General features: G+C 34.5%; 1 protein-coding gene across 5 annotated transcripts in view; it reads left to right on the top strand.

The window, feature by feature from the left end:
- The window catches only part of RPGRIP1L (RPGRIP1 like), an 80,637-nt gene that overhangs the window by 46,589 nt on the left and 6,804 nt on the right, over positions 1-27,244 (top strand). For all 5 annotated transcript variants that reach the window (XM_065664122.1, XM_065664123.1, XM_065664124.1 and 2 more), the window contains 5 exons: positions 773-856; positions 3,502-3,679; positions 4,780-4,877; positions 14,698-14,881; positions 20,458-20,542. In XM_065664122.1, coding sequence (XP_065520194.1) covers positions 773-856; positions 3,502-3,679; positions 4,780-4,877; positions 14,698-14,881; positions 20,458-20,542 — 629 coding nt within the window. The remainder of the gene's footprint in view (positions 1-772; positions 857-3,501; positions 3,680-4,779; positions 4,878-14,697; positions 14,882-20,457; positions 20,543-27,244) is intronic.

Genomic DNA, 27,244 nt, shown 5'->3' with positions numbered 1-27,244 from the left:
AGTCAGCTGAAGTAGCTTTGAGCCAAAACAATTCTTAATCAGCCAGACCCAAGCCATATATACAGATACATAGGTGTATCTGCACTATGCTCTTTGTTATTCTGGTGTCTGGAGCATGGTGCTAATACCAAATAGCTTCTTAAAAATCACTCATAAAGTAAAAGTACTGTAAATATTTCGTGTGTGTGTAAAAATCAGTTGAAATGGAGGATAATCTCTATGTTAAAAAGGAAAGTATGAACAGTAATAAACCACTTTATTATTTTTGTCTTTGTATTATAATATCATGACAGAGCTAATTATAGAGGTTTTTTTTTTTTTTAATTTTGCAACTAGTAACAGTCTTGTTTTTGTTTCTGTGTTAAAATTTTCCAAGGGGAGTGGCATAAGGAAAGGTGTCAAAGGTACACTAACTCTACACAAGAAAAAAAATCAAGCACTCCATCAAGGATAATAATAAATCATTCTGCCACATACATAACTTGAGTCCTACAATTGTTTCTTACCTGGAACTCATATTGCATTCCATAGATGCTCTGCAGAGTTTTATATCCATTTGTGGCTGAATTCTGAAAGGTATCTCCAGTTGTAGAGGTTTTGCTTATTCAAACAGCATTTACGTCATTTTGCCTGTTTAGAGTTGAATTTAATGCAGTTAGATTTGGCTTTGAGAAAATTTGAGGTTACTCAAAATTTATGTCTAACCATCTCTAAAATAAGATGATTAGAATATGGCAATAAATGGTCTTCAGCTATGTTTATTTTATTATAGAAACCAACACCCAAACGAAGGCAGTGTGCAGCTCAAGCAGAGAAAAAAGTATCTTTCCTGGATCTTGGTGCAAAACAGATGATAGTAAGTTTAAGTATTTTTCTCATGCATGTTGAAGCAAGAAAAGCTACTAACCATCTTAGTGTGGACAATTCATAGAGTTAATAATCGAGAACACTCAATTATTTTAGCAGCACAAGACTGGGATGTCCCAGCTAATGAGTGATAGCATCGTACTGCATATAGGTGGGGGACACGGTACAGGGATATTTGTGTGACTCCCGCAGAATTGCTTGGTGTCCTCCACAGCTTACAAGCTTCAACTTTCATAAACAGGACAGATTCTGATAGCACAAATCAGCTGTCTGTGCACTGTGTTTCTCAGCTGTCTGTCTTACTAATTTAAGTATCTTTGTACAGTGTACCATTTGCACAGACATATAAAAGGCTCAAGAAACCAGCTTGATCCAAAGAGATACTGAGTGTTGTGCTAACAAGATACACAATTTGACACAGTTCATCATCTGAGATGACACATGCAATGAAAATGATGTTAACATCAGTTTACAATTCACAGGTGGTTCTGCTATTGTTTAGTTTACTGTAACTAGAACATTGCTTTGGGCCATATAGTATAGACTAGGAATAAGTAGATCTTTCGTATTTATTAAATAAAAAATAACTCAAATGTTGGTGAAATCAAATCTTTTGAGAACTTAGATATGGAAAAATGGAATGCTTGCACACACAACATATTTCTATTGAGCTGTCCAAACAGTAACTTCTCAAAGCTGGACAATTTTTCACAAACTAGGATTTTCTGAAGGAAACAGCTACTCAGTCTCCATAGAAAATCTTCATTACTGGTTGGGCAGCTCCCCTAGATGTTTTAAAAATCTAAGCCTCAGTGCCTGGTTAGAGGCAAAAATACTGTTAGAACTAAATAATGAAATAGATGGTGCTTCTCTGATACATGAAAATTAGAAGTTCAACGGATTAAAACTGTACAGGAACAGTCTGTTTCATTTTCCTGTTTGTTTTCTGAATAGCAGAGAATCTAGTTCTTGGATATTAATGTGACACATGCCAAAGCAAATAGTTGTTTCCAGAAAAGCAGACTCACTAGTCAGTGGAATGAGTGTTTGATTTGCCCAAACTATTTGTCAGAATTGTCCAGCCTCACAGGCAGATGTTATAGCAGAGGACAGACACAGTAGTGGTCATTCAGGAAAGCAAAGGAGGACAGAATTTCCTGTCCAAACACTTCTCTGCCTGTAAATTTATACTTACTTTTGTGTGTTAATTGTCTGCTATATATTAAAGGTTTCCCCTAATTTCACCCATAAATTAGGGCTCTCTTGAAAATAACATGGAACTTGCACAGAAAATGAAGGCTTCAAGAGTTCCAAGTGTTTCAGAGGTATGAGATTATTCAGGTTTTGTGGGTTTATATAATACATTGCATTTGAACTGCACACATATGTTATTTCTTCAGCCATGCATCAAAAACCAAACTACAGTAAAGTAAGATCACAAAAACATGTCTGAAATTTGAAAAAAGTAATTCCTTGTGATGACAATCTTTTTTTGCCATCAGAAAGGGAGGAATCTCATCACTTCTTTCAATGTTTGGATGAAGTTTATTTTGTCTTTCCTCTCGAAATTGCCATTATATAGTTGGGGGGGGGGGGGGGGATGAAGAAGAAATTTATTAGCTTTGGAATATTGCACTGAAGGAATTAGAACAGCCAAACATTGCCTAAAACACAGTTGGTATGGTATATCATCTGTGCCAAGGAGGAGCATAAAGGAGACACAAAGTCAGTTTCTTACAGCTTGAAAACTTCAAAGATAATCTTTACAGAATAAGACTCATAAGTGTTTGTTAACAGAGTTTTGCTTTGTGTGGCTCCAGATGTGTTAGAATAGAAATAATTTGTGGCTCCAGACGTGTTAGAATAGAAATAACTCTTCAGGTCCCTTTTTGGAAAACCTGGTTGTTCTGTGAATAGCTGAAAGTTACCTCATGAATTCTGAGGGTGGAAAGTGAGGCATCAGTGTGTCTGTGGAAAATTCAGTCCAAGAGGAGAATTGTTAGATAATAAACAACGCATAGGTCTCCAGTAAATTTCCATGGAAGATGCCATGTCTGTAACGTTATATCTGTTCATGAGGTATTATTTTATGTAGTTGTACTTGACGAGAGAGGAGCAAATAAAATTACTTCAGAGTAATTTGTGCACTAAAGATAGGTTACCTTAGATAACGTTTGTATTTTGTAGCAAAGCCAATTCTCTTTTGTATCATTTCAGTTTGATTTTTAAATAGAAAATACTGTATGATTTAAGTTTTAAAATTGCTAATTGAGTAAGGTGGTGGTGTTTTGGTTTGGTTTGGGTTTTTTGGGCTGAGTCTTGTAGACTGAAAGATATGAAATATAAGTGAATATGGAAATATAACAGTCTGTATATATGTTGACAGGTACCAAATTATTATAATGGCTATGTTTTCACAAATATGCATCATTAGAGAATTTCATCTTCTGTATCAATTATTTGTTACTGAATTTGACAACTTCTCATTGTTTTTTGCACTGCGTAGGCAATATAATTGTTTAAAGGCTATGTATAATTAATGTGAGCCATAACTCTCTTCAAGTTTTGAACTTCAGTAACTTTTACTGTTCTATGAGTGTTACAAAGACTGTAAGTTTATCTCTTTTTATATAGCATGTGGTACACGAGGTTAAACAAGAAAGGCTAGCAGATGATATGGTGAAGGAGACGGCTGAAGAAATTCAACAGGAAAAGGACGACCCTTCACATCTGTCAGAAGGGCAGTTGGCCAACCAATGCTCAGTTACCTCTGGAGATGAGACAGAAATAACCGAAGAATTGGAACCAGAAGGTAGAATTCGTTTTTATGAATAAGTAACTGTTTTCTTGATAAATCTATGTCTCTGAATTTTCTTAAGCATTTCTTACTAGCAGTGGAAGCTGCCTCATTATGAGAAGCTTCATGACAGAAATTGTATTCTGGTGTACTTTATAGCTGAAGCTGGATAGTGGATATGGTGGTGTTATTTTCTTCCCAAATGGAAACTGTATTGTAATTGAATGCAAAAATCTGGAATCTGACCTAGATTCATAAAATATTAAAAGAAACCTGGCTTCTATTTTAAATGTCTTTATATTCTCCCTTAGAACTGTGCTGTTCTAAAGAATATTTTAATGAATATGTTCCTTTTGTCTGCAGATAACAGCCAGTGCTGATATCGGAAATCCTTTCAGACACTGAGAAGGGTACTATGTATTATCACCTCTGTGACATAAAGTTGTTAGAGGCAGATTTATTTAAAGATTATAAAAGCCGGGTCATCCTATTCCACTTCCAAGATTCAACTGTTTATCGTTTAAATAAACCAAGTCAATAGTACCAAGTTTGAAGCACAAGCAAGATACTAAAATTTTATGTTCAGTTATTTGCAGTTTCCACATAAGAATTCATTAGAAAAATTGGAAAAACATGGTGTTGGATACTATTGTGTTTATAAGTAATTCTCTCCAGATAAAAGAGACCTGAATGTTTTAGAAAATAAGACACGTTTATACAGATCTACTTTAAAAAAAACCAACCAAAAGTACACCATGCACATGTAAAGAAGAATGTTCAACATAGTCAGAAGAAATTAACAAATTCAGGCCATATTTTTATATAAAGCTAACTGTTGTTCTTACTTCAGTTCATTACAGGACTTGTATCATTCCAATCATCAACTTTCATCTGGGAAACATTACTATTTTTTGTAGCAAATGAGAAAAATATACAGCTTAGATGACTGTAAAGGTCATCGATTTGGCAGCATTAATCTTCTGCAAGGAAGAGAATATTTACCTGACACCCTTTATTTATTAGAAAAGCAAATATATTGCTATCAGGTTTCTCAGCAAGTCTCAGATGGACTACAAATACAGGGGGGGTTAACTCTATTGATTCTATTTTTGCAGATCAAGATGATAGACAAGAAAATGATGCCATTGAATCAGTAATAACTGACAGCGATGACTGTATTGTTTCATGTCCACTATCCAAGAATATTAAACAGGTGAGTCAGAGAGCTTATGGCAATTATATGGTAAGTCTAAGAAAAATATTTTAAGCTTAATGCTCTCTAAGAGTATCTTTGCTTATAGGTAAAGTTAGATTCAAAGGCATTTTCAGTGAGTGTGTTTTCCTGTTTCCATTTTAAGTAGACACCTTTCCAAGAAGAAAAAGAAAAGAAAAGTTAATGTGCCTATATTGTGCATGTGATTTTTTTTCTAATGGGGAAATTTTTTGTCATCTTTTCCACTATTGTCATACACACTTAGAATTAGACTTTTCTAATTAATTTCAGTCCAAATTCACGTATTAGTCCTGCACAAAATCTACCTAACGAAAGATAACTATTGTAATGTGAGTGTCTAAAGATCTTAGTCTTGTTCAGTTCTACCTGTTTTCTTCATGTTGGGAAATGGGCTTTTTCTGCTTCTTGCAGTGCTTTCTGAGGAAGAGGAGGATAATATCACTTGTCAGGGCCTGTCGTAAATCTATAATGCTTAGCTACCTGCTATACTTCATCGCAGTTTGTTGATTTGATTGAATTTTGTTGAAATGGCAATTGCATAAGGTTGGGGTTGTTAATAACATATAAACCTTGCATATGTTTGTTAGTTCATCTGTAGATTTCTTTTTGTTCCTGACTTCCCAACGGTTTTAGAACTGACCATTCGTTTTCACTAAGGTTTGTTCAGGTACAGGATTCAGTCACTTCAGTGTATTGTTATTTGTGGGCATGTACAGTAATAATATTCTCTTGGCCTATTCAAAACCAGCAACTGATGAGTGTAAAGTTATATATACAGAATAAAACAGCATAATACAAATTTGGAAAATTTACATAGAGTAAGTTCAATACGATAGTTTTCTAAAAAGTAAGAACATTTTCTACATTTAGATCTAACAATGACTGAACAATCTTAGAAAATATGAAACTAGCACTTAAAATTCTAACAGCTAATACTTCTCTGCTTTGTCTTAGCTTCCTTTTAAAGGACCAAGGTGCACTATTATATTGGTCCTAACTTTCTTTAATGTTCTGCAATTGGATAGCCTAGAGGTAGTTTGATATTTATTTTTTTTTAAATCCTTTCTTCAAGGCTGTGTGACATCTTACAAAGTAACTAGCAACATGAAGCAATGTTCCATATGAGAATTATTGCGCCTTTTTTTGAGTTGTAGAAGGGATTTCAAAAAGCTATTACTTATATATGCTGCAGTAAGACACAGAAGGTACTTTTGAAGACAGAATTGCATTGTTTATATGTAAAATCTTGAAAAAAATTTCACCTGTAATTTTGAGAGCTAAAATGACTGCTACTCATGATCGTTAAGTCAAACTGTGATACAGTTGATCCACATCTCTCATCATCCTGTATTTTATCAAAATTATTTAAGAACACTTTGAGAGATTTTGAGTGTAGGTTCATTTTAGTTCATTAATTTCTACTTCTCTCAATTGATCTGTTTCTCTGGTAACAAAGTGCATATTCAAGAAGGGTAGATACAACAACAAAAGCTGTAAGCTATTAAGACAACATGTTCAATACAAATTGTATTGTCAAAATAGACATTGTTATATTTGAAATCTTGCGTTAATTATAGAAAACAGCATGTGAAAATTATGATTGAATTTAAATTTTTTAAAGATTAAAAATCTCTGCCTTTTATCTTTTGAGATAAATATCCTGCTGGTAATCAAACACTGTAAATAAGACTTGTGATTTTTAGAGATTGTTATGCTAATTATCCTATAAATCTGAGTTGTATGCCAAACTGTTTAAGCCATTTAAGATCATACTGTTCGTCTTTTGCATGTTGCAAATTAGACAGTTCATGGTTATTTCTTAGATATGTTGTTCATAAAGGGTATCTAACAGATTTTCCAGTACTTAGCTGTACCACTTACTTCTTTCTCTTTTCTTCTTGTCTATGATGTATAATTAATCATAGATTACTTCATTTTGTTTCATTTCATTTACAACATTTATGAGCTTCAGTTTGTCGGTATGAAATGCTTGTCCCCTTCTTTCCTTTCCAAAGTGGCGTAATTAGTGTTAGCATCTTTTTTAACAGGCTACATAAAGTTTAGTGGCTGGATTAAATCAAGTCATTAACATAATGTGCTATACAATTTGCCCCTATCTCCTTTCGTTTCCAGTACATCAAAGTGCCACAGAGTGCCAGTGTAATTGGGCCTTGCTAGCTTGTCAGGTTCAGTCAGGCTGATGGCTGCTGCTTTTTCTAAAAAGCTTCCAGGCATGATAATTAATAGAGAAAAGAAGACTGAGAAATGTAAAAGTTTGGACAGTTCTCTATGAATATTTCATACATTTGAATAATCAGAAGTTAACATTATCAAATTGATGTATAATACATTGATTAAAAGCCTTGTTTCAGATCGTCAAAATAGACATCAAAACTGGGAATTTGCATTTTCTTTGGCATGGTCTTTACATTTAAAAAAAAAACCAACTCTAAAATCTTTTCTCTTCCATCCCCTGCTCCCTTTCACCCCCATGTCTACACTGTATCCTTAACAGGAGATAGTATAGTATTCAATTAGCACAATAAAATTTACTGCCATCAGCTTCCAAGTTGACTTAAAATGTGCCTGTAAGGCAATTGCTGGCAAAAACTGTTTATGTGGTGATGGTCCCATTTTTTTCTATAGGTGTGCTTACATCTCTCTTTTTAGTTGTAGATACTGTGAGTGCATTACCTTGCACAAATAGCAGATACTGAAAACTCATTTTCAGTTCCCATAAATTGAGATGTCAGGGTCAAATTAATTTTGACATGAACATTTCTCTTAAACACAATTAAAAGGCAATACCAATTGCTTGTGGTTTTGTTGGTCATTGAAACACATTTGTGTAAAGATGAGAAGGTTTAAAGCATAAAGCTGATGTATAGCAACGCAATAAAATTTTTTCCTTTTTTTATGCCTTTTTTGTACAATTACCTGAATCATGCATTTCCTTCTATGAGATACCTGCGTTCATTGTGGGGAAAAAAAAGAAAGAAAAATACTTATGTTGCAGTCTTAAATTTTGGCTGTCTTGATTTCTCTTTATTTTCTGCAGGATTTAAATACTTTTTGTGTACTTCAGGGAGATTTCTGCATGCTTAGTGCTTTTCTTAAACTGTCTTACTCTGTGAATATGTAATCTGAATCTAGAGAACTAAGTTTTTAGGGTTTTAATTTTGCCCAGTGTTGCTGGGTTGGCTTGATCTTACTCTACCAGACATACTAATCTTTCGTATTCTTTGACTCTTGTATATATCTAACCTTAGTTGCTTTGTGCTTTTCTTCTATAAGTAACTGGGGAACTCACACATTTAATAAAACAAATCAATATTTTCAAAGACTACTGTGGGCCTAAGATTATAAAGGGGTATTTGCTATTCTCCGTCTTTAAGGTGATTGTTTGCTATTATTAGACACTAATATTCTGTTATTATATTATTATATAGACACACCTATTATTAATAGGTCACTATTAGACAGGAACTAAAGTAAAGAGGAGTTCGAAGAATCTAGGAAAGACCTAAGTTGTCTTTTGCCACTGATGAAGTTTGAGATGACAGCAGTTAAAAAGGAAAAGCAGTTCTGAAGACAGATATTTAACCAAGGGCACTTGTATTTATTTATTGCCAAAAGAAAAATTGCTTTGAAAATGATATCATGGTTTAGTAGTGGATTGGGCAGTGTTAGGTTTAGAGTTGGTCTTGATGATCTCAAAGGTCTTTTCAAGCCTAAATGATTTTGAGTCTAGTTTGAATAGGCAGTACACTGGAATCATGGATTTACAACTGCTAGCACTTGTCAAATATACTTTGAAGCAGAAATTAGAAGCATGTACTTCAAGTCATTTTTCTTGAAAGAAAAGGGAGAATTAATACCAAGAAAACCCAAAACCAATTTTTTAAATTATACAAAACAACAGATCTTAAGTCATTATGTAGCTTACTACTTGTTAGGGAACAAATAAAACTAATGAGTCATAATACTAAATCAAGTAGAAAGTCAGGTTAAAGGCGGAGTACATAAGCCCGCAAGAAAAGCAGGAGCCATTTTTAACCTAGTTGGTAATATTTTTTGTGCTTATGAATGTGAATGCTCCTCAGTTGCTTACTCGAGAGATTATATTTATCAGAGCTCATTGATGTGGAGGTAAGTTACAGTGACTTTACAATTACAATTGAAGTATTTTTTGAACTGGAGTTCTAAAAAGTAAAGGATGGGATTTGAAACTAAACTTGAGTTTTGATTAGCTGTGATATCTAGCACCAAGCATAATTTTTTTTCACACTGTAGGTAATATGAGAGAGAATCAAACTCCATTAATTTTTGCATGTCTGTATTGTCCCCCCACAATACTTTATTGGTGGAGGGAAACACACAGTATCAAATGTTAAGTATTAAATCTGTCAATAAAAAGAACAGCTGTATTAAAAATATCCAATTTGATATAATTTTTTTCACTACAGATGCAGTCTTAACAAATGAAAATGCCACACTGATTGTTCTGCCTTCTTCGTGTACTATGGAGTTTTTTCTTAAATGGATTAACTTTCAAATACAGGTTTTAAAAATCAATTTATTTTTTTAATCCAACCAGAAGTATGATCTCCATACAGAAAAATGCATGCATATGAATATACAAAAGCAGAAATCCTATTATATTTGTTTAGATTTTTTACATAACACTGCTGCTTGTTTCATCTTATTGATGTCACTTACGTGTTGACATATATTAGCATACCAAAAACATACAAAGTATGTATTTCTCTTTATTGAGAAATTTTCTTTCATGGTTGTTTACTTAAGGATCATGCTTCCTTTTGAAAGGAAAGGTAATTGCAAGTTTACAAAGCATTTGAGCTGCTTAATTTTGTAACTGGTTGGTACTGATGTAGCTAACTGGGTTTGAGATTTTATAAGGTTAATGTTTGGGTTTTATTTTATCTGTTGGTATAATTATGGATATCTAAGCACTATAAGAAATATAAAGTCTTCTCTTTTAGGCAGTCTGCAATAGAGATAGGTGTCTCTGCAGTTCAGGACTGTAACAATATTGCTTATGTAGCCTTCCCCACTTCTTGGGGAGAAAAATAAAAGTCAGAGTTAAAGAAATTTTTATCTCACCTGGCAAACAGCCCCAGATATATCTGTTTCTTTGGTTTGTTTTGTGGGTTGTTTTTTGTTTAATTTATTCACTCTAGAAACAATTTATCTTTAAAAGCTGTTAGTTGAGGCACTGCTGCAGGCAAGTTGCAAAACCAAGTCTTTAAAAACAATTCAACTTCAGGAGCAACAGTGAACATTTTATGTTTATTCTTCAGAGAGGGTAGGGGAGGCAAGCCATTGAAGGGATGAAAGTATATTATTCGAGTGATTAGGTGTGTTACGAGCACAGTGCAAATGTGACATTAAGTTCAGATGTATAGTTGTCATGGTTGTGGTGGGAAAGCTGCATGTCCCTCAAGAATTTTGTATTTTCTAAAATGTTTGGTCTTTTATACGGGATTAGAAATTGTCTTTTCTGAATAACATCAATGCATTGATGGGTGTGTTACGGATTTCCGCTGAAGAGGCAATATCTCATCGGTAAATTGACTCAAGCTGTGGCAAGTAATTCGTACTTTTGAAGATGCTGAAGATGAATTCATGCTCTGAAAATGAATGGATTTGGACTCTAGATAAAATGGCACTAGACAAAATGGCAGCAACCAGAGATATACTCATTATCACAGAGAGTTTTTTCTGGGTGTTCTTAATTGCAGACAAAGCTGAAGGGATTGAATCGAATCTTTCTGTGATGCTAACCTTGTGCCATTGAATTCTCCTCCTAGCACATGGCAAAACCAGTGATGCTAGAGAAGATTATATGTGGCTTTCCTTCCTTCATATGTCTCCAAAAAGGAGATATTTCCTCACCCCAAGTCTTAGCAAGAGCCTAAAGTGCATGCACCCATTTGGAGAAGGAACAGGGAGCTGTTTCTGTTCTTACATCTGTAGCATTGTGAGGAAAATCTAAAATTAGATGATGTTGTTCCTAACATTAAAAGTCACTGCATACAGTTAAGGACTAGAATATTTTTTTGTAATACGTATTTTTCATGTGTATATGTAAGATGCTGACCTTTTAAATACTTAGTGAGCAATGTTTGTGTGTCTAAAGAGATAAATTAGACCGTCATTCATGTGACACCATTCCTTTGCAGTTCTGTTCTGACATTATGATGATGACAAAAAATTTGGCCATTCAATAAATTTATTTGTCAATCAAATAATATTGATAGCCATTGAAGTACTGATAGTAAATGGATAATTACGTGTGATTATTTTGCGATAAAGTTTACCTGGTGTGCTCTCTGCTTGAAACAGAAGGGAACAAGTGAAGGGACTGTAGCGATAGGACAAGGGCAATGGGTTTAAACTAAAATAGTGGAAGTTCAGGTTAGATATAAGGAAGAAGTTCTTTACAGTGAGGGGGTGAGGCACTGGAACAGGTTGCCCAAGGAAGTTGCAAATGCTACATCTCTGGCAGTGTTCAAGGCCAGGCTGGACAGAGCCTTGGGTGACATGGTCTAGGGTAAGGTGTCCCTGCCCATGGCAGCAGGGTTGGAACTAGGTGATCTTAAGGTACTTTCTAACCCAAACGCTTCTATGGTTCTATGAATAAGTGTTCTCTGGAAATAAATACACAAAATGTGAAGCAGTTAAGCATAAATACCTTTGAGCACTGGTAAATACAGGATTCGAGTTGATCTTACTGTTAAGATGTTTCCTTTGAGTTTTTGAAGGTCAATACATTAGTTACAGCTGTGGATTAGGTAAAGTTAAAAGCTAGGACATTGTTTACATTGTTCCTATAAGCAAGGCATTTTCAATGCTGCTGTTCTGTACAGAAAGCACAGACTTCTTCTTTGTAAAACACTTAATTCTGTTGTGGGCCATCTGCGTCAACTGGAATGTTATTATTTCACATCAAAGTCTTAGCATTTCACTGTGACCAAAAAGGAAATCTCAATACACAATATGTAGCTTCTTGAAGGGGGCAGTCAAGGCTTTTTCTGGAATTCAGAGAAAGTTTTTTCAATCTTAGGAATCAGGAAGATGAGAAAAGTTACACTGAGACTTCAAATTCTGATGGTATGTCCAATGCATTTAGTACTTAACTGAATCCTAAAGCTTGTTGAAGGAGTTCAGTGATTCTTCCGAATCTCTGGATAGTGTTAATTACAAAGAGTTAATATTAAATGGTCAAAAAAAGAATATTGACATAGGCTGTGTCTTGTCCATGTTTTGTTTTTCCTAATTTGAAATGAAAGGACTGAAACAGTTTCTCAGAGACAGTATTTGAAAGCATTTAGTTTTCTTATATGTGTCCAGTTTTACTGTTAGAGGAAATTTCATATTATATTTTGTTTGAAATACTAAATTTAAGGATTAATTTTATCCCTGTCAAAGTAGAATGATCTGTGGGAAGTAATTGGTCATGACAAACTGTCAATTTTGCACTTGAATAGTGCCTAATAAATGACAAGGCTTAGAAATAACAACTTAGGAAAAGATTTAAACAGCATACTGCAGTCTAGATCATAGAAATATGAATGGTTGTTTAAAAAATAATTCCTATCATATACTGGATGCTATATATATTTTCAGCATGGCTACATAATGCAAGCATTTTGTATTAATAGTGAAATATGAAATGCCAGCTATGCTGCTCTTAAGCAGTTCTATGTTTTTTATTTGTGTCTTTTTTAGTCTGTTCTCCTTTGTATATGTTGTATTCATTTTTAATATTAATAAAACTAGGCCTTAAAATATTCTTGACTGTTAATCTCTACAGTAATTTTTCTTGCAGTTAGTAGTATAACTCAATTATTTTCTTTCTTACAAGTTAGAAAGCAGAATACCTGGATTTACCCAGCTGTCCCTGAAAAACTGTAATACTCTTTGCCTGCAGTATGCAATTACAAGTGTTAAATATGTCAAACAAATTTTAAGATATGTGAAAGGAATACTTTGTAATACAGGATATTGTATTTGGACTGGATTCATAGACTCCTGTCTGTCTACAAACTAGTCTGACATAGCTGCTAAATACTTTGGGGCGAACAAAACCACTCAGTGTATCAGTTTAAATACAGATGCTAATACATTTGCTCAGTGCAAGAAGAAAAGAGTTGTTTCTGAAGTGAAATTAGACAATAGAGCCAATTTCATTTTTTATGCATGTGAGTGTAGAGTGCTTGAGGTTATTAGTTGAAACTGAGTAACCTTTCCAGGCTTTCATCTCTTTCTTTTCAAATCTGAATATGAAAAGCATATTCAAGTCAAAGACCATCACTTAAATGACATTTGGCAGTCATTTGATTTATTAGATTTTAGAGAAAAAAAATTCCTTTAAATATTTCATCATTCTATGCTAATCCCAGTAATATTGCCAGCTGAAGCCATGTACCTGTATTAGTGGAGACAGAATGGTGTGGAATTTTCGCTGTCATCCTAGTAAAATTTCCATGAATCTACTGAATAATAAAACAGCCTTATTGAAATATTCAGATTTAGGTTTTTGGTTAAAGTATCTTAGGATACATAATAAAAGGAAATGTCTTTTGAAAGGAGGGGGTAAAATTACTTCATCAAATATTGAAGGGGCTTGGCAGCAATGGAAATGGTCCTATATGATGGATATTTTTACAAGAGGATACACCTGCTTTTCAGTTTGATTAATTATGTAATTTGGTTGGAAAAATATAAGCTATCTCCATAATAAATTAGAATATTGACTTGCAGTTCTAACAGTGAATCTAGAAAGCTAATCTTTTTAATATAATGTATTACTTAAAGCAATTTAATTTTATAATCAAAAATAGTCAAAATATTTCCATATAGGGACAATATTTTAAATAGAGTTACAAACTTGAAAAGAAAGGAGGCAAAAACTATTTCTGACATTTCTGAACTCTGTCGTGTTCTGTTTGCTCTGAAGAATTTCTGGTTTTGATTGCTCACCTATATGCTTCAATTCTGAAACCATAGTGGCTTTTCCTACTTTGACTTACAGTTACCTAGGAAAATATTTGTGACTCATTCTGTAGAGTCTGACATTCCCACTTAAATATATAAAGCTTATGAAAATTTATCTGTACACAAATACTATAGACTTTGCCAAATAGTAGGAAACAATTTCATGTAAGCAACAGGAATATGTCATTTTAGTTAAAGATAGCAAGAAAAGGCTCTGGTGAAGAAGTGTTTGAATGTTATCTCTATTATCATACTGTTAATTTTAATTTTTAAGTGTAGACTTGATTTAACTAGAAAAGATCAGTATATGAAGTTGCAATCCATATAAATACAGTGTTTACTTTTACTAACTACTTTGTGACTTGATGGAGATTTACTGAACTGTTTGTAGCATAGTCTGCAGTAGGCATTAACAAATCTCTTTCATTTGGAAAATTTTGGAACCTAATGTTACTATTTCTAGCAGTTGTAGGATCAAGATACAAATCACTGTGCTATATAGCTAAAAAAGCTTCACTTGTCCATGAAGATATCCTTAACCTAATCTTCTGCAGTAGAGTACAACTACTGCAAAAATATTGTCAATGCCAAATGTAAATCAGTATCTGTTGCAATAATATTCTTAACTACGAACCCTGAGGCTTCAGAATCTCATTGTGTCTATGTCAAAATCAATCAATGTTGATGAACAAAATAGCCAATGATTTACATTTATTGTGTTAATACTTCAAGAAACACAAAATAATTTGTATTATGTTTGTGCTTTATTTTTCAATAGGCATCTGAAAAAATCCGGATTGAAATTATATCACTCGGTTTTACTGAGCCACAGATTGCATCAGATGAAACAATACAGCAGCTGTTTGTAGAATGCAGGTTATCCAATTTCCTTGCAGAGGAGACCCCACTGTCCCTTCGAAAACCTACAAGTGGTCAGAGGATTCACTATAACTATAGCAATGGTAAGTGTGATGTATTCCTGAGCAGATATGTTTCTTCTCTTAAATTCTATCTTATGAAAATGCCTGCCAGTAAAGCCTACTTCCTCTAAATATCATAGCTGCATTTATCTGTGTACTGACTGTATCTGTTTCCCAAATATTTTGGGAAATATTAAAGGTGGTTTTTAAGAAACGAATGGAATTATCATTTATAAAATGCATAACTGAAGTAAGCTTGTGTATGAAATGGTAACATTACGATATATTTAGATATGTTGATAGCACATGAATTTTACCATTAGGCTATACATAACTAAAGTTTATATAGTCTTACTAAAAGAACATCTCTGTCAGTACATGATGATACAGTAAAATAAAAACATTACATGTAACCGTCTAGAATTAGAACACAGTTACAAAGAGAAAATACGTAATTGGACTTGATCATCACTTGGGGGAGTACTCAGTGTTCCTTTTTGAAATAGGAAATTATTCAGCCATATTTAATATTACCACATCGATATATTTAGTTTGTAATACTTAATCCTGCATGTTCCATATGCTGTTCTCTAATAAATGAACACTTTATGTCAATACACAATGTAATTTACACTAACAGCATACACAGAACTATTGGAATAATTGGTAATTCTCATTACTTATTTTCCCAGCTATTTCATAGCATTTCAATTATTCATTAACTTTTTCTCCTCTGTTAAAGTCTGATACATTTAAGATTCAGTCTGAGTGCTTCATGTTGTCTTGGACTTCCAAGTATTGCGTTTTTAGCCAGCAGAATCCTGGAGCAGGTGAATCAGTTTGCTGTTTGTGGCACACCGTTAATGCAGGTATTCAAACTAAGCATTCTTTTAAAAACAATTTTGCAAAACTGGTGCCATGGTCAGATCTTTAAAACTGTTGCCATCTAGAAACCTCAATTTAGAAAGTGACTTGCGAAAGAATTTACTCATTTATATCCTCATAATACTCATAAACTGTTGGATTACGCCATAGTTGAAGACTGAAATCCCTCATAGATGTCACATAAAACATTGTTATAGCAGGACTGCCCATTTGAGGCAGAATACAGAGGAGGAGGCACAGTGTGTTAACTTCTGTGACTCTGAGAAAGGCAACAATCTTTGTAAAGCTTTATGAAAAAAACAGAACAAAACAAAATTGTGAAAACTAATAGCCATGCAAACTCTTCCATTCAATAAGGCTTACTTCTATTTAAACAAATGGGATTTCTGGCGTCATATACTAAATGAGATACCAGATAATAAGTAAGGATTTTTTAGGAGCTGAACAATATTCATCTTGCTAGCTGCTGTAAGGACTTTTTCAAATGTTCTAGATAGGCAGACATAATTGAAATAAATATTTTAAAACCTCATTGAAATAATACAATAAGCCAATAAAAGCTGTTTACCAATTTTAATTTCTCTTGCTTTTTCAATTTCTGTAGCTTTGAATATAAGAAGCATTCAGAAGGTATAAAAGTTCACAATATTCTGATTCTTGTGTATATTGGGTATGGTCTCATTGTAATGTTAGCTCTTAAGTACTGACTTTGCCAAGTTAAATTAGCAAAATGCATCAAAGTTATGATTAATAAAGAATGAAATTACCAACTCTAAAGCTAATTATGAAACTTAAATTTTTCAAGCTGTGATATTTCAATATAGTATCATGCTTTATAAAGACTGTAATTCATAAGGCTTTCCAATCTGGTAGTGCAGTATCATGTTATTTACGCTAATCATAACCTGGCTTCATACCTTTGATTTTCTTTTTGTTGCTTAAGTATTGAGTATAGAACTGTTTAGAACAAATCAAAATTAAAAGGTGTTTTTGATCTTCATTGCTTCAGGACTGTATTCTTCAGCATAATACTAATGTGGATGTTGTTTGCAGAGTTTTGCTTAGGCAGTTGGTCATCTAATGTCTACTCAAGATTAGCTTTGCATAAAAGGGGGAAATAAAAACCCTAATGAGTGTGCTTTCTGATAATGTCAGTCAGAAAGCCAGTAAGATAATAGTAATGAAATCTGCACATGTGTTTACTATAACTTTACTGTATCTTTTATTCATGCCTAATTAGATTTGAGTATGTTGAATATTTGAGGTTAATTGAATATTTTCTGTAATAAAAATAAGATTTGCATGGGTAGAAAGAAATTTACTTTGAGCTTTGAAGGAAACTAATAGTCTTCTAGATTTTTCCATGGAGAAAATCAGGGTAAGTCCATAAGTAATCTAAAATGTCATTAATTCTTATAAATAAAACTTATTTATAACTAGAATAGCTTGACTGTTTTAAGAGCATCTTAACTGATACAGAAGGCTCCAGATTGGTTGCTTAAAAAATATTCGAGTTTTTTCCATACCTTTTTGCACATTGTTTGGTGTCATTGCTTGACAAGTAAGATACCAGAAGATTAATGGAATCTTGTTGAAGAACAATACGGTAGAACTCCTTTGACCAGGACATACAAGATCCTATGTATTTCCCTTTTCACAAGTGGTTACAGTGTGTAATTTGACATTAATCTTTTATTTTTACTATGACTTTTTGACTAGGAATGGTTAGAACATAATTTTCTTTTGTCCAAGATCTTGGAGCAGGAATTTGAATGGGAGGTTTATACACTCTGATTTCCCACATTTTATCTACTCATGGCTGCCCTGAGAAGAGGAGCTTAGTGGTGGAAAGAGTGGCTAGAATATCCAAGAATTCTTCCAAACACTACAGTCCCATAAATTCAAAGAAAACTGGAACTTGCCAATTTGTGCTCACACCATGACTCTGTCCTGTAATTTCATGAAAAGGAAGGATTCTGATTTTTTTTATGAGGTTTGTTTAGGTGTTCTTGGTTTTGATGAGAGTGTGTTACAGATCATAGTAAACAAATGAATTAATATTTTAACTGCTTAATGCAGCTTAAAATTTTGTGCCAGACATTATTTATTTCCAGTCATGTAACAATATATGCTTTAAAGTGAACATGATGGCAGTTTACTGTCAGAAAAACGTAAAAAGCCATGTTGCTCCAAGCAAACAAAACCCAGTCTCCCTCACAACATCTACTGATATTTGAGTCTTAATTTCAGTAAAATAAATATTTTTCTTGTCAAAGCCACAATTATTTAAATTTCAAAGGTGAGTTCATAAATGCTGTTAGCGAAAAGCATTCATATTTTATTAAAGATGAAGACTTAACTGTGAAAATGCTGAGATGGCAAGAAATTTACTAGAAAGTAAGCTTGATAAGAGATCTGAAATGTGTCCTTATACTGTATATAATGGTTCTAGAGAACAGGCAGCAGAAGAAAGATTTACAGAAGTCTACGCAGATTTTACGACATTTAATCTTAAAACTTTCACTCTTGAGTGAACAGCTGGTTATTGGAACAGCTTGAAGCACGAGTATAAGTAGACCAAAGGAAAAGGAGGTGGAAGAAAGATGATGGGGTGTATATTTTTTTTTTTTTTTTTTATTAAACTTCTGAAGATCCGTATTCTAAAAGGTGGATTCCTCAGTATAACTCAAATGAAAATGGTTTGCTCTTTAGAACAAATTTTAAAACTACAATTTTAGATGCAAATTATCAGCAGTTAATGTTGAGTTATTTTTGCAATTAACCGGATAGCAATATGTGATGTTCCATGCCTTAGAGCAAAGTTATAATTCTAATTTCACACAGTACTAAAGGGTGGTACTAAGGCATCTTATTTATAAGGATCTAAAGTATATTTTCACTCTGGTTAATCATTTTCCCCAGACTTGAATGGAGTTTTTGTGTTGAATATTTTACTTACTAGTCTGAATTTTTCCATTGAGTGAAATGAATTCTAACTCTTTTCATTTGTAAATAATTTTCATTTTAAATTGTTTTAGATACAGAATTAGTAAACTAAGGAAATTCCATTCGGGATGCTTATGGGGAAGGGAAGAATCTGTTGATGTGGCAGCTCCTTTGAAGTTCTTTGGCTGTCCATCTGTCTCCCTGCTGCCTTCCCGTCACTTCCTGTGGTGGCCCCAGGAGCACTTGGCCATAAGAGTAGCACATGTGAAAAGTCATCCACATGCCCAGAAGAATAACAGATGGCAGTAACAGCTTCTTTTAACCTAAGAAAGTAAAAATACTGTGGGTGGAAACTAAAGATTCCAAGATAGAGCACCAGTGCTTTGCTTTCCCTTAGTAGAGAAAAAGATGTTAAATGGCAGATTCCTTTGACTGAGTGATTCAGATACCAACTGTGCTGGCTGTTTTCTGAAAGTAACTGGTTTCTAATAGTGAATCTCCTGGTGAACTAAGAGCTGAGGAGCAGCCTTAGAGAAAACTGGAAAACTACAGCCTGGAAGCTGTACTTCCCAGAAGGACTCTTTTTAAAGATATGTCCCTCAACAAATCCATCTGCAAGGAATTAATTTGAACCTTCTTATCTCTCCTGTATTCAAATACTATCTGCTACTTGGTAGAGTTTATAATTTTTGTTTATAAAAACAAGTTTTTTGGACAGTATGAAATACGGTAAAGGTTTCTGTCAGCACAGTGGGAAAGAAAAATCTTAATCTGATGTGGAGAGTGAAAAAGATCATATTTGAGTACAGTGACAGAGTAACTAGAGGAGAGTGAATATTAAAGATGTGGGAATTTATAGTCAGACAAATTTCTAGCTCCTCCTCCTGCCCTAATAAACAAATGGAAAATGTTCCCAAGAGTTGTTTGTTTCTCAGAGGGATGTATTTGTTCTAGTTCTGTCCTAGCAAAAAATTTTCAGCTGCATTTCTAACTTCAAAAACAACGTAAAATTCCTTTAACACTGGTTTTCAATGCTCACATCCTGATTTTTTTTTTATATTTTTGTGTTTTTATTTTCACAGTAGTTTACTGATACTTGTAGGCTGATACCATTTGCAAGAAAGCAAGCAACTTTCTTAATGTAAGATGACCAAAAGCTTCTTAAAGAATTTTCTAAAACCCTGTTTCTCATTCTTTTACTGTTTTTTAACAAACCAAGGTCACATTAATGCTACAAAAATTAAAAGCTGGTCCTTGTGTTTGTATTTTAATTTGAAACAATGAAAGGCTTTCGGAGCACTCACACTCCCCAGGCTGTGGATTTTCTCCAGTCCATTGGTCTAGATGTTTCTTTTATTAAAATATTGTGGCAGGAAAGGAGGATTAAATTACTGAAGCTGTCAAAAAGGACAAGCACTCTGCCATACGTTATCATTATCACTAGCTTCCTTAGTGGAAAAAAATGCAGTAAATCGCTTCAAATACAAAGCAATAAAGACCACTGGCTTTTAAAATCATGACTGCTATTGCCATTAACAGAAAATGACAGCTACGTGGCATGCTTAGATGCTGCTTGTATCTTTTTTGACAGTGTGCACATAAACCTGCCAGTGACATGCTATAAGATCACATGACATTTCAAATTTGATTCTAACATTGTTGCTTTTCCTTAGGAAAGAGAAGGGAAAGAAATGTTTGTTTTTCTTTGTTCTTTTCTCCATGCTTTTTATTCTAAAAGGTGAAAACCAATTGATAACTAATTATATGAATTCCAATTTGCTTTACAGTGATATATGTGGACAAGACAAATAATTGGGCAAGAAGAGAGTATCTCAAGTCTATGCTTCTAAAGCCAGATCTACATACTGACAGGTACATATATAACACTAAGAAACTCTATCTAAAGTCTTCGTAAATAATGTTGATGGTTCGCCTTGCTGTTTTGACTTTATTGAGAAGCTATCACTGAGAAGTTAATAACTAACTAACTAACTAGGGAAAATTTTGTTGCAGCTAGGAACAATATCTGCATCTAATACGGCAAATGTTCTAGATTTTTTCCTTGAGTAGGTTCGTGTGGCATGGAATATCACAACTCTCTTAATGCTTAATGTTTTAATGTTTTAGTGCCATGTTTTTATTTTGGTTTTTGGTTTTGTTGATTTTTTGTTGTTTGGTTTTTTTTTTTAACAACCTCTTTTTGCAAAAGGGAATAGTCTGTCGGTATTCTATCAATAATGCATTTCAAAAACACACACCTGCCTGATGGTAGAGTAATGCATCTGTTGTTTTGTGAATTCAGAGCGCTAAAAGGAATGTAAAAGCTTCAGAAATTGTTCATGGGCCCTAGAATTTCCAAAAACATGGATGGATGGATGGATGGATGGATGGATGGATGGATGGATGGATGGATGGATGGAAGGAAGGATGGAGCAGACAGCTATTATGTATATGCACATGTGACAGTGTCAATTAGTCTTTTCAAGCTTATAATAATAAACTTGTTCTTATTCAAATATTTTGATTGAGATAGCATGAACATTACTTTGAGAGAATGGATGCCAACCTTTGATTCCCTTTCCACTTTAAGATTAATCTGCATTAACGCAGAACAATTATTAATTTAAAGATTCATTTAATTTGCAGAAAAAATTGAATACTTGCTGATTGAAGTGTAGGAGTTACTTGTAAATCTTTTAAATAAGTATTCACAAATTCTCTCTGCAGTAAGAAACAGAGTGGTCTCTCTTCATTCCGTTTTCCTTCTAGAGCTGAGTTTCATGTCTTGGCCATAAAACAGGTTTTACTGGAATGGAGGAGGGAACATCATGAAAAGGTTACTTGTTGGGATGGAAATATCATACCTAAACATTCTTAGGTGTTTGGAGGTGTAAAAACCAACAAACAAACCAAAAACAACCAAAACCAAAAAATTCCACAAAAAAAAAACCCAAAACAGTCTTAATAAGCAAGCAGAAGACTTATTTTACCATATGGATTAGGAAAGTGGGTAACATGTTCAACTAAGAACTTAACAACACAGAGGACAAAATACATTTTTTTGAAGGGATAATCCACTGAAGGAGAACAGCTCGTGTGTGGGCTGCACTTCACCTATAAATACTTGGCTATCTGTGCTAAATATCTAACAAACCTAAGGTAAAAATAAGGTAAAATATCCATCTGTTATGCGTGCCATCATGGTTCTGTCCTGTGTTACTAGGTGCGTTGTCTTCTACATTTATTGCTGTGTCTAGTTTGGTCTGTAGTAAACTTTGATTTCTGGGTTTACTAAAGAGCAAGGCAGGAAGTTCATCAGTAGTCCAGTTCCCCACTTCATCCTAGCAAGGGGACCACCAAGAAACAAATTATACAGAAAGTTTCTGCCTATCCACCAAATGTTTTCAACTGTCTGCATTTTAAACCTGGCCTAGTTGTATCTTTAACACATGTTTTCTATCACAAGCTTTACAAACTAATATCAGAGCTTTTTCAGCTGAAACAGGAACTGAATTAAACTAATGCTTTAAAGCTCAGGAAACCAGATTATCAAGGATATAAATATCATTTAAAATTGCCCGCACATGGCTTAACCTGACACTTTAATGGCATTTGTTCTATGCCAGATTGTAGGAGCATAGGTAGTGTATTACATCTATTAAGTGGTGTATAACTTTTCAGGTGAACTTTTCTGCCTGTCACAATAAATGTTGTTAGATATGATACTCATAACTACTAGGTCCATATTACAACAAAAATAAATATATACATCGTGTGCTCTTTGTCTTCCAGAATGAGAGTCACTTCAGTGAATGTCCCTTGATAAAGATAAATATTCTCAGGTGTTAAAAGATATTTTAATAGAATACATAAAAATACTGATAAGCCAAATTTGCAACTAGAGCCTAATCCTAAAGTGGAAACAGGAGCCAACTTGGCCCTGAAAATAATGCATTTCACAGCTTTATACTCTTTTTGTTTATACCTTCAAATAAATAAATGTAGATTTAAATGGCAATTACATGGGGAAGTATGTTTATTTCATAGAATCCGGAATTATTTATGTTGTAAAAGACCCTTAAGATCTATTGGGCAAAGAAGAGATTCAGAGCGGCCCTCCGGAGAAGGACTAGGGGGTGCCGGTCGATGAGAAAATGAACATGAGCCGGCTTCAGTGTGCGCTCGCAGCCCAGAAAGCCAACTGTATCCTGGGCTGTATCAAAAGGAGCGTGACCAACAGGTCGAAAGGGGTGATCCTGCCCCTCTACTCTGCTCTTGTGAGACCTCACCTGGAGCATTGTGTGCAGTTCTGGTGTCCTCAACATAAAAAGGACATGGAACTGTTGGAACAAGTCCAGAGGAGGGCCACGAGGATGATCAGGGGACTGGAGCACCTCCCGTGTGAAGATAGGCTGAGGAAGTTGGGCTGTTCAGCCTGGAGAAGAGAAGGCTGCGTGGAGACCTCATAGCAGCCTTCCAGTATCTGAAGGGGGCCTGTAGGGATGCTGGGGAGGGACTCTTCGTCAGGGACTGTAGTGACAGGACAAGGGGTAACGGGTTAAAACTTAAACAGGGGAAGTTTAGATTGGATATAAGGAGGAAATTCTTTCCTGTTAGGGTGGTGAGGCACTGGAATGGGTTGCCCAGGGAGGTTATGAGTGCTCCATCCCTGGCAGTGTTCAAGGCCAGGTTGTATGAAGCCTCGAGTGGGATGGTTTACTGTGAGGTGTCCCTGTCCATGGCAGGGGGGTTGGAACTGGATGATCTTGAGGTCCTTTCCAGCCCTAACTATTCTATGATTCTGTGATCAAGTCCAACAGTTAACTCAGCACTGCCAAGTCCCCCCCTAGACCATGTCTCTAAGTGCCACATCTACACGTCTTTTAAATACCTCCAGGGATGGGGCTTTCACCACTTCCCTGGGCAGCCTGTTCCAGTACTTGATGAAGAATATTTTCCTGATAACCAATCTAAAACTTCTAAGGAGTGAGGTTTACTGTTCATTAAAAGATAAGATTTCAAAACAAAGTGTATTTTTCTCTCCTTTTGATGTAATTTTTTGATATGGAATCATTGCAAGTGTTGATTTGGGTTCCACATGTGAATAAATGGCTTTAGTGGCAGAAAATGCAGAAATACTCAGTATCCAAGAACGAAAAATTCTGCTAAATGGAAAGATGTAACAACTAAAATATATGAGCAAAAGATGGTAGACTAGGAAGATGGTTTGAAATCCTATTTAGATTAGTTATTACTGCATACCACAAAGATGGCTCTTCTTTTTTTACAAGCATTTTCATGTTTTCAGGCAATGTCTCTATCATTAATATGGAGATTTTTTCAGAACACTTCCTTTTCTTATAGTTGTTCTGTATGATGTGGGTGGCCTTTCTTTTTTGTTTCTTATTATCTATAACAGGGATTCAAATTACATTCCTTATTTATGTTAGGAAGCTATACTAACTGGTATTTGTAAAACACTGCAAAAAGAAAATAGTATACAAAATTACTATTTCATCTTCTGAGCCCCATAGTTAGTTACTTACATGTTCAAGTCATTAAATCAGTTAAGAACAGGAGGCATTTCTGGCAGTCCATTTAACTTACTGTAACTGTGCATCAGTTATCTTTTATTCCTCATCCTGTCTGTATTCTACTCTTGCCTTTCAGCATTTTAATAGTGTGGAAATTTGGATTGTATGGAGAAACTTACCTGATTCCTCATGCGCAGTTGTGCTCCCAACGCTTGCAGGCCTGGAGGTAGAATGTGTGCTCTTCCGACATGTGTCAAAGGAGACATATGTGAGGAATGAAGGAATCCATTCTCCAAACAGTCACCCTGCTGTGATAACAAGAGTGAACAGGTTTATGCAAGAGGTTTCCAGGCTGATCCTGACAGGTGCATCATTTCTTGGCAGGAAATGATTGTTACTCCAAGAAACAGACTATGTGAAGTCATTGTTCTCCAAAGCAGCAAAATCTGTGCGTCAGTGTTAGGGGAGTATAATGCTTGTGTACACTGCTAGCTTCACATTAATATATTATATTAACACACAAGCTTATCTTCTTGCTGCTTAAATGACTATTCTCCAGAATAAAGAATTAAAATCAAATTTGCCTATATCACAGCTTTTGTCCAGGCACTCTACCTGCTGGTGATAACACCTTTAGGTGTTATCGTAACAACAGCAATAATTTGTCCAGGATTTTCTGCTTCATTATAAAGCATATTTTAAGCTGAAGGAAATTATTAATCTTTTTTTCACTTTTCTTTTGGCTGTTTATTAACAGACAAGTTTCATTTAGTTCTCTGGCCTTTCTTGCAGTGGCTAGCAAGTATCTTCCCACACAGTACTTTTAACAGGATGTTGAGATTTCTTCTTATTATGTCAGTAGGCGTGGGATTCCTGCAAGGAAGTGAGTGCTGATACCTGGAGTTACAGAAAAGAACTGTGGAAATAAGCTAGAGAGAAAGTCTAAGATCCTAGAGAGATGTATGGGAGAGGAATGCTATATATATCTTTATTTATGTAAGAAATCCTAGCATTTTTGCTCTTCCAACTTCCATCAAAGTTTCCTACGTAAGTGGGGCAGTGCTAGGGTAAGATGGGACACTAGCTGCACATTCTGCGCTGAATGAAGAAGGGTGAGGAGTCTGTTCATGGGCAGTAGTTCCAAGGCAATGTAAACTGACATTTAGTCACTTAAACCTGAAAACAAAATTTGAGTAGTTTTTGGCAAATGAAGAAAAATTTAAAGCATACTGAATATCATATTTAAATATTTTCTAAACTTAAAGCAGTTGTAATTTGTTTTTTGTTTTTTTTAAATTACAGAAGTCACAGTGATGGTGGTAGCATTCTTGTAATCTACTAGTTGGGGTATTCCCATGGGATGCAGAGTTCAAATCTTCCTCCTGATTAGCAACAAAGATTTAATCCAATATTATGATCTTTTAGGCATATTGGAACTATAAGGTGTTAAGAGAGTGCAGATCTTTTGATCTGTTTTGTTAAAGTCTCATCTATTCATGTAAAACATTTGCAGATGGTCTGAACCAGAAAGGGCACCAGTATGAACGCCTCTCCACTTTGGCTGTAAGAGACTGTTGCAAATGTTACTAGGCCTGCTTTTAGTTTATGTTTTAGTGAAAATGTAGTAGTTGGTACCCTTAAGTAATAAACATTAATCCAGCACTTATCTCCTCCTCTTCTCTCACTGTTTTGACTTCTAAGCTGGTTTCACCAATTGATTTGATTTAAAATGAAACTGAATCCTAACAAAACAGATCTGTAGCAAATACCTAACAGTTTTGTCATTATTCTTACAGTTTTAAATTTCTTTTTATTTCCTTTAATATTTATCTTACATGTCTAAGTATTTCTTTTATTTTGACTGAGTTTTGGCAGCTTTGCTGCTGCTTAGCTTTGCCAGAATCTTTAAATTAGATCCATTATACTCAATCAAGCCACCTGCTGTTGGAAATATCTATGATATTTTTCTTTTTTGCCTCCAAAATTTTTTTCAGACGTATTTTCAATATGCGCCTGGTTTTACTGACAAACAAGTGTTTCTGTCTGTATTTTCTAGGATAAACTTTTGTTAGTAAGTGCCAAGCACAAAAATAAACTATTATAGAAGAATATTGCAGTTCTTATGTTTAAAGTCTTCTAGGAAGAATTGATTATATTTTGTCTAAGATGTCCTTTCCTGTAAACTTGGATTTTATGCAATCTGATTGTTACTCATTTGAACTTATGCTTCTTGTAACATTTTCAGGCTGTAATGCTCACAAGGGTTCACAATTTAAACAACATTGCCAAGATATACCAAAAAAGTACTTAGCTCTTAATTCCTGTCATTTTGTCAGTCGTGGACTTTTGGCCCCAAGACAAGCCACTAACTCAAGTCAGTTCCAGCACAACACTGGAATGAAGTGTTTAAAAGAAAAGCCATTCTTGGATGCAATGACTGTAATTTAAGTTCTCAAAGGAAATGTATTTTGTATAGTTGTTGGGCTTTATATGTTTGGGATGGACAAACAGTCTGTGTTTAGGCAGCACGGTAAATGCTCAGAGGCCTTTGTGTCCAGACTGTACTTACAGGGAGTTTTCATGTGTAAACCAGGAACAGAATAATGAAGATAAAATCCAAAATGGAACAAGTGCAGGAGAAATTGCTGTGCAATGTCCAACTTTAAATAATGAACACATGAGATAACTTTAGAAAGACAGTATTTTGTGAGAACTGCCTTTAGGTTCCTGTAATTTTGTGGAATGTATTCTTGGCTAGAATATGCTAAGTATCTAAATGAGGTGTGAAAATTCTCGATAACTTTCTGCTAAATATTTTATACTTAGTGTTTGGAAATACTTGCTTCATTGAGTATGGCTAGAATTTCTGATATCAGGAAAATGTTTGATATCATTTGTCTTTTTCAGTTATTTATCTCATGTCTCCCACAACATTTAGTGTAAAACCAAGAAAATGCATGGCTTAAAATTTACTAAATTATCAAGTTGTGCAGACCAGAGACTCTCTAGCACAAATCAGTTATTGCTAATGGTCTGATAC

Source organism: Lathamus discolor, chromosome Z (assembly GCF_037157495.1).
Source record: "Lathamus discolor isolate bLatDis1 chromosome Z, bLatDis1.hap1, whole genome shotgun sequence".
Lineage (NCBI taxonomy): Eukaryota > Metazoa > Chordata > Aves > Psittaciformes > Psittacidae > Lathamus > Lathamus discolor.
Note: the sequence above shows the minus strand (reverse complement) of the source record. Positions and strands in the feature narration are given on the sequence as shown.